General features: G+C 39.0%; 1 protein-coding gene and 1 pseudogene across 4 annotated transcripts in view; one reads left to right on the plus strand and one right to left on the minus strand.

The window, feature by feature from the left end:
* Positions 1-18,964, plus strand: part of KDM4C (lysine demethylase 4C) — a 447,232-nt gene that overhangs the window by 34,154 nt on the left and 394,114 nt on the right. For all 3 annotated transcript variants that reach the window (XM_080819441.1, XM_080819442.1, XM_080819440.1), the window contains exons 3-4: positions 4,744-4,919; positions 12,184-12,298. In XM_080819441.1, the coding sequence (XP_080675567.1) occupies positions 4,744-4,919; positions 12,184-12,298 (291 nt within the window). The remainder of the gene's footprint in view (positions 1-4,743; positions 4,920-12,183; positions 12,299-18,964) is intronic.
* Positions 8,310-9,185, minus strand: LOC308352916 (small ribosomal subunit protein uS2-like; annotated as a pseudogene). Its single transcript has one exon. The product of its transcript is annotated as a small ribosomal subunit protein uS2-like (transcript).

The raw sequence follows: 18,964 nt of genomic DNA on the forward strand, positions 1-18,964 counted from the left end.
CCCAGAACTGCAGGGGTGTTTTAGTATTCAAGTCCTCCCACATCTTATAACCCAATTCGACTGTGCTGTTATCTGTCCCCTGAGGTCTGTCATTTTGTTGTGTATGGTTCAAGTCCCGCCTAGGAAGGGTTTAAAATTTGGGGGATATTAAGTTGAGTGAAAGTTTATTAGGGGTGGGTAAGTGACAGAAAGGAAGATAAAAGAGGAAACAAAAAGAAAAGTTAAAGAGGTTTATAAAGAATTTCTCAGATGAGGGATCCTTAGTTTAACTTATTTATTGAGTTCTTAAAGAACCCACTTTTGGAACCTCAGCACTTCAGTATCTTTGATCTGGAGGAAAACCATCCCCCTACAGCCCCGTTCCAGAAAAATCATTTTTGAGTTGAAGAGACTATCATTTCAGGATTATCTAACACATGTAATTTTGATCATAAACTAGCAGTGGGTTAGCAAGGATTTGGGCTTTATTTGAGTGGAGGAAAGTTGGGGGTGACTGGTTGTCCCCTTCTCTGGGCTTTGAATGCAGCCCTTTGTCTTGCTCTTCTCCCCTTTTGTTCCGTGAAAACATAGATTTTACTATGTTCCACTGAGATTACGGAGTGTGCTGTGGTAGGGTGGCACGTTTAGTAACATGAGAAGGGAAAGCAGCACACATCCTCCCAAGAGTACACCTGTGCCACTGCTGGCATTCTGTAACAGAATGAAGTTAATGAGAACCGGGAGAGGGCAAGGCAGGCTCCCTGCAGAGCAGAGAGCCTGATGCGGGGCTCTATCCCAGGACCCTGGGATCATGACCTGAGCTGAAGGCAGAGGCTTTAACCTCCTGAGCCACCCAGGTGCCCCAGACTTTTTTTTTTTGAATGAGATTTATTGACAAAGTTGGAGATACTCATTTATTCAGTCTCGTGATAATTTTCTTTTGCTTCTACTAGGAGTACAATGAACTTTTTTTTTTTCTTGTTTGTTTGTTTTGTTTTCTTTTGTTTCTTGTGGGTTTTTTGGGCCATTTTTGTTACCTTTCACACTAAGTCACATAAAGTCAGTTTCACCTACTTGCCTTTTTTTTCCTGGAATTTGCAGCAAGAGCAAATGTGTAAAATTGCACCAAATCAAGTTGTCAAAATCAAAACTGTATTAATGCTGCTAGTTTGCTTTGAGAGTAAGCCCTGGGGACAGAGCCACCCATGAGACTCTGTTAATGCACCGTTTAATGAAATGGTCTTAATTTATGATTTGGAGAAAAGGGTTGAGTAGTTATAGTAGTAGTGACTTTGGCCTTAGATTATAGTCTGTATTGGTTTTTCTTTTATCAACATTTTTTTAGCTTTATACTTTAGATTTAACTTTTATTTCCATAGTGAGAGATTTGACCCCAAACTTTCTATCTAAAAGGTAGTTGTAGGGGCACCTGGGTGGCTCAGTGGTTAAAGCCTCTGCCTTCGGCTCAGTTCATGATCTCGGGGTCCTGGGATCGAGCCCCGCATCGGGCTCTCTGCTCAGAGGGGAGCCTGCTTCCTCCCCCCTCTCTCTCTGCCTGCCTCTCTGCCTACTTGTGATCTCTGTCTGTCAAATAAATAAAATCCTTAAAAAAAAAAAAAGGTAGTTGTAAAGTTGGCAAAGTGAAGATTCACAGTCTCTTTAAATGTAAAATTTACATTGTTTTTGTGGAGAAAGATTATGAGGAAACTTTATTACATATGAAGTGGGTAAAGTTATTACTTGACAGTAATCTGGACATAGACTGTCCTGGGCCATAGGTTATGCACATTACATAGTTTTGTGAATAGCCTGGAGAGTATAGACAGTGATCTGTGTCCTCAAGGTGTGAAGAAAGATTGCAAGATGCACCGCTCTTCCTCTTATTCCTTCTTCCTCAGTATTTAGATGGTGATAATAGCAACTTATTTCAAGATAAGTAGGGTTAATACAGGTTTCAGTCCGAAATTTTCTTTTGAGTGTAGGGCGCAGGCTGGGATTGGGGAAATGGTGATATAAAATAAAATGTTTGTTTTTATTTTGATATAATAAGAAGGTGAACTTTAGGAGGAATGGGTTTCCTTCAGTTAGAGTCATTGTGTGTAAAAGTTTAATTTTGGAATCTTTTAAAGTCCTAAGTATCTTGTGCTTCTATTTCCTGCCATTTCCTATGTAAGAAAACCTGAGATTTAAAATTACAGTCCAAAAATAAGATTTTTATTATAGACCTGAACTTACAAATTTTTAAAGTTCTGTCTGAACACTTTTATCAAAAGTAAATGAACACGTACATGAAATATTTATAAAGATAATGTTTAATTTTCATGAATTTGTTACATTCATTGCTTCTCTAAATTTAGAAAAGAAAATTGCTACAAAACTTTTTTCACAGATAGGAAAATATTCAACTCGAAATATAATATTAATTTTGATTATAGATATATTTGTTTCTAAACAAGGGCCTGAATCAATCCATGTTTCAATTTTTTGGATTATTTGCACTTATTTCTGATGAAGAGCAAGTTAGTATTTACAACCTTTTCCCCTTTCAATATGTCCTGAAGACAATTTGCTGTGTTTATCCATATGCACTTGTTACAATTATCCAAATTCTTTTAAAGTATTGAGTATGTGTTTTCAACAGCATATAATATGATTGTGTCTATTCTCATTTTAAACTAACATACCTTGGTGGAAATAAAATGTGAAATATCTCCCTATCACTGATGAAAATTAAATTCACTTTAGACTTGACAGCTCACCTTTTTTTTTCATATTCTTTCAATCTACACTTGACTGTCATTACACAACCTCTAAGAAAGGCTAAAATTTAAATGATTGACAATACAAAGTAATGATGACTATGGGGAGCAAAAGAAAAAGACTGCATACATTGCTGGTGGGAATGTGAAATGGTACAACCACTTTGATAAACATTTAGTAATAACTATTAAATTTGATCTATACATATCCAGCATCCCAATAATTTCACTGTTAGGAGTGTCCGTAGATATGTGTTTATTTTAGAGAACGGTGTGCTTATATGCAGCAGAAAATGCACACAAAAATATTAATAGCAGTGTTATTTGCAAAAGCCAGTAATCAGAAAAAAACAAGTGAGCACTAAATGGTTCCCCACTTATGAATAAATATTTGTATGAAGGAGTACAGTAGGAATGAATATCAGTGAACTTCAGCTATATAGACCATCATATTTGAATCTCAGAAAAATACTGAGTGAAGCACAAAAGATAAACCTCAAAGAAGATATGTATATATAGTTGATTGTATTTCCATTCATTTTAAAAACCGGTGCTAGGGATGCATACCCAGGCACCCAATAAAACCATATAAACCCTAGCAGGGAAATGCATACCATAAATGCTGTGATAATACATACCATAAATGCTGTGATTGGGCAAGAGAGAAATGTGTTTGGAGGGCACATAGAGGTACTCTGGGGTAGCTTTATAATTCACAGTTACATATTTGTAATTATGCATTTGTTGATGTGTGCTATCTATATTTTGCAATTAATTTTTTAAAGTTTTTCTTAAGAAATTGAAACAGGGGGCGCCTGGGTGGCTCAGTGGGTTAAAGCCTCTGCCTTCAGCTCAGGTCATGATCTCAGGTCCTGGGATCGAGCCCCGCTTCGGGCTCTCTGCTCAGCAGCAAGCCTGCTTCTTCCTCTCTCCTTCTCTGCCTGCCTCTCTGCCTACTTGTGATCTCTCTCTGTTAAATAAATAAAAAAAAAATTAAAAAAAAAAAAAGAAATTGAAACAGTTTCTAAAGGTGAATATATATTCCAGCTGTAAATCATGACTTAATAACTTTGTCCCTTCTAATTTTTAATCATAAGCGTATATGTTTTTGGTCTTACTGTTTATTGATCTTTTCACTGTTAATAATTAAGTATTTAAATACTGTTGGAAAATTGGGGCACATGGGTGGCTCAGTGGGTTAAGCCCCTGCCTTTGGCTCAGGTCATGATCTCAGGGTCCTGGAATCCAGGACCCGCATCGGGCTCTTTGCTCAGTGGGGAGCCTGGTTCCCCCTCTCTCTCTGCCTGCCTCTCTGCCTACTTGTGATCTCTGTCAAGTAAATAAATAAAATCTTAAAAAAAAAATACTGTTGGAAAAGATTGGTGTGCTGAACAACATCATACAGGAACAAAAACATTGATAATGTATGTCTCTTTTCGACTTCCTGTTCAATGATGACATGTTGATAAGCTCAAATTAGCCATGATGGGTGTAGTTACATGATGGAAATAGGCGAGAGCTACAAATTCAAGGTTTTCTCCACCTTCCCAGAAAACTGATTATTAAACATTTACTAGCATACCACTCTGCTATTTGCCATGTTGTGTGAGAGATATTTAAAAAAAAAATACTGACTAAACGTATATTTGCTTATTTTTTTATTATATTAATATAAGCATGATTTGAACTTCAAGTTATTTTGTGTGTCTCTCAATTTTACTTTTAAAATTGAGAGGTTACTAGTATCAGCTAAAAAATAAGTTAATAAAAGTACTGTTTGGAATAATGCTCAATAAATTTTGTTGTTAAAAAAAATCATATCAGTAAGGTGAATATTTAGGAGAATACAAGGCATTTCCCTTACTCTGAATCTTCACAGTTCTTCTACACATTTGTTATAGAAATGCTGAGAAATTCTTCACTTCTCTTCTGTTGGAATATCAAAGCTAAATGACTACCTGGAATATTTTCCGGATAATATCTTATTTTACTATTTTATTTCTAGGTGATTCCTCCTCGGGAATGGAAGCCACGGCAGTGCTATGATGACATTGATAATTTGCTTATTCCAGCACCAATTCAGCAGATGGTCACTGGGCAGTCAGGACTCTTCACTCAATACAACATTCAGAAAAAAGCCATGACAGTGAAGGAGTTCAGGCAGCTGGCTAACAGTGGCAAGTGAGTGCATACACTTTGCTATTTTTGCTTTTGAAGATATACATGAACATGGTAGAAATCAAGTAGACAGAGGAGCTTGTGATGAGAAGTAGGAGTCTCCTGCACATCTTCTTTCAGTTTTCATTTAAGAGTTTCTGTTTTCTGTTCTTCATGTGGTTGCATGCTTATATTTAGCTTACCGCTAAGGAAATTATTTCTCATTTTATCATCTTAGTCATATCTGTAAATGTTTTTTTTCTATCTTTTAGTTGCCATGAGTATTTTTGATTTTACACATGATTCACATTTGTTTGGCAAATTTTCTTTGTACACAAAGTTTAAGTCTTTTTTTTTTTTCAGCTCTGGGGTAAACTTTTTTTTTTCTTGGCTGATAGGACTTTTAACACCCATGCTCCTCAGCACCTTTTATCCTGCCCATGCAGTGACAGCATAGTCCAAAAGGTGCCATGGCCATAGGGGTTGAGAGTCACTTCACATTTTGGGCTGGAAGAGTAAGGGGCTTGGGGATACTCTACCAACAATGCTTTATGAGCAAGAGACCATGACATCTCAACCCCCAAGCCTGCATCCTGGTGGGAGGTGGCAGTGGCTCTTTCCAGCTCTCCATACCTGAGAGGAACAGGACCAGACAGGGTAAACCACAGGCCCCCAGCTCCACTGATGGTAGCTCCCAATCCTGGCTCCTTCTCAGGGCACAATCCCACCTCCCATCACAGGACAGGAGAGGTCTCTCCCCTCCTTGGTCCTCAGTTGTCAGGCTGAGCCCTCAATACTAGTCAGGAAAGAGGAAAAGCTGGAAGCAGCAGCAGTGGCAGAAAAGGACCAGGCGCTGAGTCTGGTGGGTTGTTGGGCCAGCAGCACAGGGCCAGAGGCTCTCCTGAAATCAGTGCAGGCTAACTGTCCTTGCAACTCTGGGGCTGGCCACAATGTGGGTGTAGTTGGCTGTAACAGGTACTTGGACACCTTTCTTTCTGGATGCTAGCTGATAACTTGTCTTTGGTTGCTGTCCACTCCTTGGCATCAAATACCATCAAAATACCAGCTAGTGATGGCATACCTGGTGGCATAGGTTGGTTCTACCTCATGGAGGTTCCACTGATCAGGCCAGAAAATGAGCAGCCCATCAAGGAGTGGCTTGATGTTGGTTGCTATAGGCCAGTCTTCTGGGGAGATTGGCAGCAGACCGCCATGCACCTGGATGTCCCAGTTCTGATTTAGGTAATAGATAGAAGTGATACAGTGTCCATTGCTGTGGTGATTGTCCGTATGCCTTACGTACTCCAGCCTATTGCCTGAGTAAGACACCACCATGGCCTTGGTGTGCCTGTTGATGACATAGCCACCCAGCACCCAATGCAATGGTGGATCGCAGCATCCACATGGATCATGAGGACCCCAGTGCTTCAGCAGCTGAACTGATGGCCTTCTGTGGAGGCAGTGGCTGTTAATGGTAGTAAGGTCTTCATCCTCTCGGCATGGAGGGTACGGCCTGGGCCTGTGATGCCACCCTCCTCTGCCTCTGCCTCCTCCACTTGATGCAGCTGGGGGCAGGGCAGCTGTGCCTGGCATGGGGCAGGGTGAGACACAGCAGGCAGGAGAGGCTCTTCTTGAACCTTCGGTGTGCTCACTGGTCCCCAAGTCCCCTGCTGTCCTTGGGAGCTTGGGAAAGGACCTGTCAGATTGGTGAGCTTTTTCCTCTGCCCTTTACACCTTTGGTTGTGCCAGCCTCCAGTGCACAGCACACAATACCCCTGACAGTGTTTAAGTCTCAAATGATAAATTACATATTTGGTAGATGAGTAATTTGAAAAGGAAATCCTTGAATGATTTGAAGGGCTACCATTATTGTATTAGCCTTATTGTAATTATACCTATTGCTGTGTAACAAATTACCCCAAACCTTATAGCTTAAATCAACAAGCATTTATTTAATATCTCAGTTTCTGTATGTCAGGAATCTGGGAGTGACTTAGCTGGGTGGCTGTGGCTCAGGGCCTCTCATAAGGTTGCTGTCAAGATGTCAGGTGGGGCTGCTGCCATCTGAAGGCTTGACTGTGACTGGAAGATCCTTTTCTAAGATTGTTCCCCTTACGTGGCTATTGGGTAGAGTCCTGAGTTCCTTGCCTCATGGATTGCTTCTCATATTGTGGCAAACTGCTTCTTCCAGAGCAAGTGATCCTAGAGAGTAACCAAGATGGAAGCCACAGCATCTCTTTATGATCTGTTTTTTGACTGTCTCTTCTGCCATATTCCATTTGTTACAAGCTAGTTGCAAAGGGCAGCCCATAGTCAGGGGGATAAGAATTAGGCTCCACTTCTTGAAGGGAGGTGTATTAAAGAATTTGTGAATATATTTAGAAACTATCACATGGAAGGCCTGGGTGGCTCAGTCGGTTGAACGCCTACCTTTGGCTCAGGTCGTGATCCCGGGGTCCTGGGATCAACCCCTGCGTCGGGCTTTCTGCTTGGTGGGGAGCCTAATTCTCCCTCTTCCTGCCACTCCCTCTGCTTGTGCTCTTGCTCTTTGTCTGACAAATAAATAAAATCTTTAAAAAAGAATAGAGACCATCACAGTTGTTATTATAAATTACCTTTCTTTTTAAAGATTTATTTATTTTAGAGAGAGCGAGAGCGAGCATGTGTGCATGAGTTGGGGCAGGGGCAGAGAGAGGGAGAGAGGGAGAGAAGCAGACTCCCCACTGAATGCAGAGCTAGACACAGGGCTTGATCCGAGGACCCCATCTCATGACCTAAGCCAAAACCAAGAGTCAGATGGTTAACTGACTGAGCCACCCAGACATCCCTTTAAATTACCTTTTTTTTTTTTTTTTTAAAGATTTTATTTATTTGTTAGAGAGAAAGCGAGCACAGGCAGACAGAGTAGCAGGCAGAGGCAGAGGGAGAAGCAGGCTCCCTGCCGAGCAAGGAGCCCGATGTGGGACTCGATCCCAGGACGCTGGGATCATGACCTAAGCCAAAGGCAGCGGCTTAACCAACTTGAGCCACCCAGCCATCCCATAAATTACCTTTTTAAAAAAATGTTTCTGATATGGTAGTTAAGGCCCAAGACCAAAACATTAATTAGGAAAAAAACCCCTAAACCCCAGATCAACCAATGTGCTGATCAGAAAAGATCACCATGTAAATTCTCTGGGTAAGCTCTTTGGATGAATTTAGTTGATATATTTTTAAAATTTTAAATTTATATTTGACATAGTCAGTACTTGATGGTTGAAGAATCTTAATTCTGTGTGTAAAGTTTCAGCTATGGAGCATTGTGTCTATTCCAAAGGAATTGGAAGTTTTATATGTATATATTTTTGACTTTTACAAACTGTGTATTTACTGTCAACTTTATTTCCATTTTGTTTGCCTTTCTGGAAGAGCAGCTTAAGACCACTCAGTGGGTTCCTACCCATTCAGTGGCCTGAGCAGTGGGAGCTGCAGACCAGTCTTCAGTAGCAGACTGAGCACTCCAGTCATCAGTAGGGAACTGCTAAATAAGAACAGAGAGCACCTGTTCGCCTTCAGACTAGTCTGTGACTTCAGGTGGAGTAGCAGTGAATCCAGGAGCTGGAGCAGTCCATTTACCCTGAAATTCCTCCTTGGTCACAGCCTTTTCCACAGTGGCCTGCTCTTTTCAATCTCTTCAGAATTTCTGTAGAAGTAGAGATCAGGCATGACCTCCCATGGGTGTTCCTGGGAAATGGTGCCACACATGTGCAGAACTTCCCTGGCAGCATCCACCACCTCAGACCCACTGAGTGAGCTCCCTTGTTGCAAGAGATGGCAACGTCCACACAACACAGAGGAGAGTCTGTGTTACACAGAGTGATGGTAGGTAGGTTAACATATGACAGCTCTGTAAGAGGCTGGTCTTCAGCCCTGGGATCAGTAACCACCAGAAGTCTCAGCTTTTGGAAGCCTGGCTGGTCTGGTTAGGGAAGGTTTCAGGAGTGAAGCGGCTGGCAATAGGAGTGGCTCCAGTCGCAGCAGCAAAATTGAGCACAGCTCCCTGGCCAGTATTCCTGGACGATATGACACTGACATCAGCTGGGTTTTCAGTGGCAATGGCGGCACGAGCTGCCAGCAGAAACTTCTCCCAGGTTCTCTTCAGTTTTATGATATAGATGCCATCACTTTTCCTTTTGTAGATGTACTGTTCATTTGGAAGTCAAGGTTGGTGCCACCTAAGTGGGTTCCTGCTGCATGGAATTTGAGGACATCCTCCTCCTTCGTTTGCAGAACATTAAGGGCTCCGGACATTGTGAAAATTTCCCTTTATGTTGCGACAAGAAGGCAAAACAACACCATATGAACCCTTTCCTGGGTAGCGTGGAAAAGGCTCTTTTTAAAAAAATTATTAACATATAATGTATTATTTGTTTCAGGGGTAGAGGTCTATGATTCATCAGTCTTACACAATACATAGCACTCACCACAATGCATACCCTCCTTAATGTCCATCACCCAACCACCCTATTCCTTCCAACCACCTCCACCAGCAACCCTCAGTCTATTTCCTGAGATTAAGAGTCTCTTATGGTTTGTCTCCCTCTCTGGTTTTGTCTTGTTTCATATTTTCCTCTATGACCCTCTGTCTTGTTTCTCAAATTCCACATATCAGTGAGATCATATGGTAATTGTCTTTCTCTGATTGACTTATTTTCCTTAGCATAATACCCTCTACTTCCATCCACATTGTTGCAAATGGCAAGATTTCATTTTTCGATGGCTGCATAATATTCCATTGCATGCGTGTGTGTGTGTGTGTGTGTGTGTGTGCGCGCGCGTGTGTGTATGTACACCACTCTTCTTTATCCATTAATCTGTCGATGGACATCTGGGCTCTTTCCATTGTTTGGCTATTGTGGACATTGCTGCTGTCAACATTGGGGTGCAGGTGCCCCTTCATATCACTACATTTGTATTTTTGGGGTAAATACCCAGTAGTGCAATTGCTGAGTCATAGGGTAGCTCTATTTTCAACTTTTTGAGGAACTTCCATGCTGTTTTCCAGAGTGGCTGCACCAGCTTATATTCCCACCAACAGTGTAGGAGGGTTCCCCTTTGTCCACATCCTCGCCAGCATCTGTCGTTTCCTGACTTGTTAATTTTAGCCATTCTGACTGGTATGAGGTGGTATCTCATTGTGGTTTTGATTTGTATTTCCCTGAAGCTGAGCGATGGTGAGTACTTTTTCATGTGTCTATTGGCCATTTGGATGTCATCTTTGCAGAAATGTCTGTTCATATCTTCTGCCCATTTCTTGATTGGATTATTTGTTCCTTGGGTGTTGAGTTTGATAAATTCTTTATAGATTTTGGATACTCGTCCTTTATCTGGTATGTCATTTGTAAATATCTTCTCCCATTCGATTGGTTGTTGTCTTTTGGTTTTGATGACTGTTTCCTTTGCTGTGCAAAAGCTTTTGATCTTGATGAAGTCCCAATAGTTCATTTTTTATAAGATTTTGTTTATTTATTTGACACAGAGAGAGAGAGAGAGCATGCCAGTAGTTCATTTTTGCCCTTGCTTCCCTTGCCTTTGGTGATGTGTCTAGGAAGAAGTTGCTGCAACTGAAGTCAAAGAGGTTGTTCCCTGTGTTCTCCTCATGGATTTTGGAGGATTCCTGTCTCACATTGAGGTCTTTCATCCATTTTGAGTCTATTTTTGGTCCAGTTTCATTCTTCTGCATGTGCCTGTCCAATTTTCCCAACACCATTTGTTGAAGAGACTGATCTTTTTTTTTCCATTGGATATTCTTTCCTGCCTTGTGTAAGATTAGTTGACCATAGAGTTGAGGGTCTATTTCTGGGCTCTCTATTCTGTTCCATTGATCTATGTGTCTGTTTTTGCACAAGTACCATACTTTCTTGATCATTACAGCTTTGAAATAGAGGTTGAAGTCTGGAATTGTGATGCCACAAGATTTGGTTTTCTTTTTCAACATTCTTCTGGTTATTTGGAGTCTTTTCTGGTTCCATACAAATTTTAGGATTATTTGTTCCATTTCTGTGAAAAAAGTTGATGGTATTTTTTTTTTTAAAGATTTTATTTATTTATTTGACAGACAGAGATCACAAGTAGACAGAGAGGCAGGCAGAGAGAGAGAGAAGGAAGCAGGCTCTCTGCTGAGCAGAGAGCCCGATGCGGGACTCGATCCCGGGACCCTGAGATCATGACCTGAGCCGAAGGCAGCGGCTTAACCCACTGAGCCACCCAGGCGCCCAAGTTGATGGTATTTTGATAGGGATTGCATTAAATGTGTAGATTGCTCTAGGTAGACATATTAACAATACTTGTTCTTCCAATCCATGAGTGTAGAATGTTTTCCATTTCTTTGTGTCTTTCTCAGTTTCTTTTATGAGAGTTCTATAGTTTTCAAAGTACAGATTCTTTGCCTCCTTGGTTAGATTTATTCCTTGGTATCTTATAGTTTGGGGTATAACTGTAAGTGAGATTGACTCCTTAATTTTTCTTTCTTCTGTCTTATTGTTGGGCTATAGAAATGCAACTGATTTCTGTGCATTGCTTTTATATCCTGACATTTTACTGAATTCTTGTATGAATTCTGCCAATTTTGGGGTGGAGTAGTTTGGGTTTTCCATATCATCTACAGAGAGTGAGAGTTTGACTTTGTCTTTGCCCATATGGATGCCTTTTATTTCTTTTTGTTGTCTGATTGCTGAGACTAGGACTGCTAGTATATTGAATAGCAGCGGTGATAATGGACATTAGAAAAAGCTCTCAGGTTTCCTCATTGAGAATGATATTCAGTGTGGGTTTTTCATAGATGGCTTTGATGATATTGAGGTATGTACTTTCTATCCCTACACTTTGTAGAGTTTTGATGAGGAAAGGATGCTGTACTTTGTTAAATGCTTTTTCAGCATCTATTGAGAGTATCATATGGTTCTTGTTCTTTCTTTTATTAATGTATTGTATCACATTGATTGATTTGCGGATGTAAAATGATGAATTTTTAACTATTCTCCTTCTATATTTGATATGCTCTTGAAAATATTTTCCTTATTAGTAAAATATATGAAGTTACTGTATAGAGTTATTTGGGAGTATTTAGAGTATCCACAGATCCGTGATAAATACATTTGTGTATTTACTTGTTAGATTTGACAACATGAGTTGCTACATTGTTTTCCATTTTAATAAAATTTTGTTTAGAATGTAATTTAAGTGATGTGGGTGGGGAAAATCTCATACTGTCACATTGGTTTGTACTCTTTTCATTTACCTTTTGCAGGTACTGTACTCCAAGATACTTGGATTATGAAGATTTGGAGCGCAAGTACTGGAAGAACTTAACTTTTGTGGCACCTATCTACGGCGCAGACATTAATGGGAGCATATATGATGAGGTATATTTATTCTGTAATGGGTTTGTAAAGGGCAGATTTTCCATTTTTGTTACTGTTCTAGGGACTAGAAAAGTACTCCTTTGTTGTGCTGTGTATCATAGGATAAGAGGTAATCAAGACATATCTGTAGGATTTCTGTTGCTGGTATTTTTCAGATTGAAACCAGTGAATGGTACAAATAGCTGAAATTGTTCAACAGTAATATATTAAGTGGTTATCTGGCTAATCTTTAAATTATACTAAAATTTTTTCGAGCAAAACACATTATAAAGATATTTGGGAAACAGGAAATATTATCCATAATACTACCAACTTAAGGCAAAAAACAGTGTTTTAATATGCATTCTTCTAGTAGTTTTCCCCTAGTCATTTAAAAAAGTTATATTTGAATAGGCTTATTCTCCTTTTTTCCACAAATTGTGAAAATTTTTCTTATTTATATATTTCTTAAAAAAAAAAAAAATTATTTATTTATTTATTTAGAGCTCACATGCATCCATAGGGAGGGGACGGACAGAGGGAGAGGGAGAGAGAGAGAATCCCAAGTGGACTCCCTGCTGAGCATGGAGCCCATGGGTGTTGGGGGCTAGATCTCAGGACCTGAGATCATGTCCTGAGCCAAAATCAAGAGTTGCACACTCAACCAACTGAGCTACCCAGGTGCCCCGATATCTTCCATACCAGTCTTAAGAAAGCAGTTGTATATAGTTAATCTCATAATTGTAGAAATGTGTGAAACTAGGTTGTTGTCAATCATAAATTTCCCCTGAACTAATGATTTATTTTATGCCATCTCTCTGGTTTCTTCTGTATGATACTGGTAAGTTTTTAGGCTTCCAAGAGGAAGATTGGACTGAGAAATCATCATTTTAGACTGAGAGTTTGCTTGTCTTAGTGCTCTAAAATAAATAAAACTCAGTTTAAGGTATTTTTTTTTCTAACCACCCTTTGGGATCATTTACCTCTTTGTTAATTTTTGCATATATAATTAAGAATTAGAAGTAGCATATTTGGGACAGTTTCCAGAACAATTAACATAAAAATGCCCTGAACTAGTTTTCCCTATTTGATAGTAAAATGCAATAATTGTTGATGGCACAGAAGAGGCTGATGGACTTTGGTTTGCTGTGCTTATCAATGTACTGCTTGTATTTGAAAACCAGTTACATATTGGCATTGTTTTAAGGGAACATTGACTTTAGAATTCAGATTTGAGTAACGTTACTTATTAAAATCCAATGAACAAAATCCACTGGTCTGTAAACATCCTTATCATTTCCACATTCTGAAGTCAGGAATCTGTCATTTTGGTAGGATCTACAAGGCATAATAGTATTTTATGGAATTTGTGTGGCTCAGCAGGAACATTTAGTAGCTCCAGAGTTGAGGTGACATTTTCAAAGCTTTTGTAGCATAAAGAGAGACAAGTGAGATGTTGTAAACTGCTACTGGTAAACAAAACCAATCACGTTCCCGACACCTTAATTCAAACAAATGAAAAACAACTTGTTTTTGCCCCCTTGAGATAGATGGAGAGTAACGAGAGAGAGAGTGCATTAAAGAGAGTGATGAAGAGTGAGTGTACTAATAACCCATGACTGTCAGCAGTGTTTGAAGTCATCACAATGAATGTGCATTGAAAAAGGCCATGTATTATTTTGCTCTTTACTTTTGTGTCCTTGAATTAACTGTTTGGCTCAATACTTAAATTGTATTGGGAACTGGTTTGTTATGGTTCATGGCATTATTTTGGAAGGAATTAATAGTCATCAAATTGTAGTTCACTTCCCCCCTAATTTCTAGTTATGGCCATTTCCTTTAATTTTAGTAGAATGATTAAAAAACCATGTCTTTTTTTTTTTTTTTTTTTTTGTGAGGCTGGAAGTTCTTGGAGAGGGTATGGGGAGGTAAGAGGAACAATTTGTGCAGGGTACAGAGATGAATAAGGATCCTCATTCTCAATTCATAAGCTTAGAGGGGCAATAAAGTGTAATAAGCTTGGCCATAAAGGCAAGTAAAGAGTTCTAGGGAGCTGGGAGGAGAGACACTTAGAGCAGCCTTGGCACTGAAGGAACACGTGTTGGAGGAGAGAGAACATCTGAACTGGACCGAGATGAGTAAGTTCAAGTCAGGTAAAGGAGGCAGAAAGGAGGGTGGGACAGGAGCTAGACAAATTTGAGGGTAAGATCACACATAACAGTCTCTGTATTTTTACTGAATTCTGAGGCTTTTTTCTGAGCAACAGCTTGAGGAGGGTGAGGCTGTTCTGGAATAACAGGTTCTAAGGGGAAGCGATCTGCCCAAAGCTGCAGACAGGGCTGTGGATATGGGCTCAGACCTGTGGTGCTATAGCGGCCCCTCCTGCTCACATGTTTGTCTTGCAACACCAGGCAAATCTTTTCAGTGGCAAAGGAGATAGGTGCATTTTAGTGATGGTCAGGCTTGGATACAACATAGGAATGAGGGGTGAGGGTGTTTATGAGGGGCTAGTTGAGAACAGTCAGTCCTAATAGTAAAGGGAAAAGGGCTTGGAAATCCCAGGGCATGAGTCTTGGCTCCTCTTTCATTCTGCCACTTCTTTCAGAGCTTGACATATTAGGATATATGAAAAGAGTATCAGTCTGTACCATGGGCAGTAGCCTGTGGCAGTAGTAACAGTCATATGACTTAAACAAGTTACTATTTTTAAAATTGAAATACCAAAGAATATCAAAGGCATGTGGTGACATGATGCAGAACAGGGGTTGCAGTTAGAGTCTGTCTTTATAAATAAAGTTTTATTGGAGCATAACCTAATTAATTCATTTACATATTACGGGTTTTTTTCACCACAGTGGCAGAGTTAAGTAGTTGTGACAGAGATTGTATGGCCCACAAAAGCTAAGATATTTATTGTCTAGCCCTTTGCAGAAAAGGTTTACCAATCCCTAATACATAATTAGGCATATTTGTATACTCAGGGAAGGGTGCTCAAAACCTTTTTGAGATAGATGGGATATAAATAAAATTCTGAATGTTCTTAGGAGAATGGGATTCCTATATATTGACTACACTGATACCTCGAGACAGTGAAATTGAGGTGTTTAATTATGTCAGGAATTTTCTGTAATTTAAGATGTTCCTGAAGTTAGAAGTAGAACAACCTGTGTTCTAGGGTGGCCATAGATGACTCCTTTGTAACAGTAACATAAGCTTAAGAGTCCTAAGATCTGAATTTTTGTTGTTGTTATGCTTCACAATGGGCTTGTCCATTGTATGTATTATATATATATTATATATATAATTATTTTATATATATTATATTATATTTAATATAATATATTATATTATATATATAATATAAATATAATATAATATATTATATTATATATATAATATAAAAATATTATATATATTATATATATAATATATATATATGTACATACATACACACACATAGGTATGTATATATATTTTAACTTTAGTCATTTAATTAATTAATTTAAAGAATTTTTTATTTGAGAAAGAGAGACCATGAGCAGGGGGCAGAGGAAGAGGGAGAAGCAGGCTTCCCATAGAGCAGAGAGCCCAATGTGGGGCTGGATCCCTGGATTCTGAGATCATGACCTGAGCCGAAGGTAGACACTTAACCAACTGAGCCTGGTTTCCTGGGCTTGTCCATTATAAAGAAAGTTTTAACTAGCCTTTGCTAACTATACATTTAAAAAGTTAGCTTTCTGTTCAAAGAAGCATGAGTTACTTCAGGAAACAAACACAGAAAAGAAGAGACATAAAGGGTGAAGAGGAACAGGGAGAAAATGTCCTGCAACTGTGTGGGATGATGCAACTTGGCTAGGGGACATGCAAGTCAACAGGTATTTGTAGGAAAGGCAGAAGCTAGGGCATTTCTGAGATAGGCAGTGGCCGAGTGTACTTCCATAGACCTTTGAAGACAGAGTGAGAGCACAGGCATCAACATTATTTATACTAGAACAGTGAGAGTGAGGCAGTCGGTCTTGTGTTCTGTGTGCTATTTATGGCTGCGTTTCTGGCAACACCTGTCATATAGTATAATGTCTTAATGATAATAATGGTTCATTAAGTGGAGGTTTAAAATGAAGTTCCATATCCTTTAAGCTGGCTATTATCTTCATAATTTGTTACACCAGAAGGATTCCCAAGAATATTGTCTGTTTTCAAGAGAGTCTTCTTTGCAAGATTTTCCCTTTGTTAAGTGGTGAGAGAGAGTTCTGCTCCTAAGCCTCACCCACCTCCTCCACCGCCCAGGCTTTCTGATTTGGATATCTCATATCATCACAGGCAGTACAGTCTGCAGTGGCCCCTTTGAGCCGATGTTGTCAAAGTAGTGTACCAACAAGGACCTTAGCTTATCCACACCGTCATAGTTCTCACTTAAGAGCAAGTTAGCCTTCTTTGGATGCTTTACGTCTAGGTACTTCTTTGTTTTGAAATAAGCCTGTGAAACTGTATTGCATTAAGACTGTCAGTTTCGTTTGTGTGTCATCATTTTTAATGGCAGTTTTTTGCAGTTCTCTGGAGGAAGATAGCCCATCTCACTGTGAGGGGAAACTGCTTCACCCATGACCTTCAGCTTGTGCCATATATCACTGCTCATAAATCTCTCAGAATTGCTTTGAGATTTAGTTCCTTCACTAAATCATGTTTTCCCTCTCCCCACACTTGCAGATGCTTCTAGGTCTTTGAAAGTGTCCACCACCTGCCCCTGTACCAGCCTGGTACTCAGTGGTCTCCTACACTGCGAGTGGAGCTCAGTCCACTGTACAAGGAATTTCTCTAGTTTCTCAGATATTGTGTTGGCTTGGGTGGCTACAGTTAAGCTTTCCAACACTGCTGTGTTTAATAGATAGGGACATGTGGAGATATGTGTTATGTGCTTCCTTCCCTCAGTATGCACCATTACTTCCAACTCTTTCTGATATGTGGGCTTTTCTAAGTTTCTTATGCTCTTTTTTTTTTCTTATGCTCTTTTGTTGCACATTTCTACTTTCTCAGAAGATATTTTCATTACTAATGATGGAATAATGATAGCATTGGTCCTCAGAGGTACATTTAATATGGATACAAGGCATGATTGGCATAGTCCTTTAGGGAGAACAGTTGAGATACAACTGAGCTGTTACCCACATTCCTTTACCTAGATTTGTGTACAACCAAAATGATTCTGTTGGTGGGCATCCATAGTCATTTTAGAGAGTTTTTGATGTGGATAGTGAATTTTGGGTAAAAAACATATAATTACAGCAAATTTGGAAAAAATATAGAAAATAAAGGATATCTGTATTTACGTGAATATTTCTTCCTCAGTAGATGCTTAGTCCAGTGATGGCAGGTGTTATTTCTCATAGACTCTTCAGTCCCAGCTCCTATCATAGTGTCTGCTGCAAAAAATGCAGCAAAATAATTGTAGAATTGATGAGTGTATGAATTCTAAAAAATAGTCTGAGGACAAACCGTGGAGTTTCTTATATGTTTTTGGTTTTCACTCTGTACATCTTGAATTGTTTGAGATCATTTTAGTAGAGAAGTGATAGGATCACAATCATGCTTTAGGAACTATGGTCAGATAATGGTCTATAAGGTGGACTGGTCACAGCATTTGAAAAGTGCTTTGAAGAGAAAGAAGAGGTACAGGTTAGAGTAATCTTTCCCAGTGTGTGTTTTTTTTCTGAACACTAATACCCAAACTCTTTGGTCTCAGGACTCCTTTATACTTCTAATAATTTATTGTGGACCTCAAAGAGCTTTTCTCTTGTAGGTTATATCTATCCTTGTTTATTTTATTAGAAATTAAAACTGAAACAGATTATTTAAAAGTATTTTAGTTCATTAAGAATAACCCATTATATAATAACATACACATTTTTATTAAAAAAATGACTATTTTCTGAAACAATTTGGTGAAAGGGGTGGCATTATTTTACATTTTTCAAATCTCTAATGTCTAGCTTTATAGAAGACCTCTGGATTCATATATTTGCTTCTGCATTTAGTCTGTGGTGATGTCATATAGCCTCTGTAAAACTTGACCCTACTGTTAGAGCTAAAAGCAAATAATGTGTTGGTATAATTGTAGACACAGTTTTGATGCCATGGACCCTAATGGGATCTGGGTGTTTTCCTGTGGTCCTCAGACAACACTTGAAAAATTGTTACCTTAAGATATTTAGCAAAAGATTATTTCTCTGATTGCAGTCTACATAGATGATGCAGGGATTTTAAGACAAAATAACAATTTAACATTCTTGTTACTGACATTCTGCATTCCTGATATATACTTCAAAGACCGAATCACATTAGGAGACAGTGGTTCTCATCATGGAAGCCGTGGAATTCTTTGGGGAACATCATGCCATATATTCTGTCATATAATTTAGGCAAAATGTTACAAGCAGAGAATGGACTTAGGATGTGAACTCAAGTCCTTAAGTCTCAAAATATATAAAATATTTTAGAGAAATTATATTTCTGAGATTATCCCTCAATGTTAATTTACTAGTTATCCAGTTATTTCTTAATATACAATTGATAGAAAATTCAAAACATTTTGAAAAACTGTGGTAAGACTTAAGGCAAAAATACAGTGTCTTATACTATATATTTCTCCTTGAGAGCTAGAAAAAATTTTTCCCCTACTATTGATGTACT

This window comes from Martes martes (assembly GCF_963455335.1).
Source record: "Martes martes genome assembly, chromosome: 12".
In the NCBI taxonomy this organism is placed as follows: Eukaryota; Metazoa; Chordata; class Mammalia; order Carnivora; family Mustelidae; genus Martes; species Martes martes.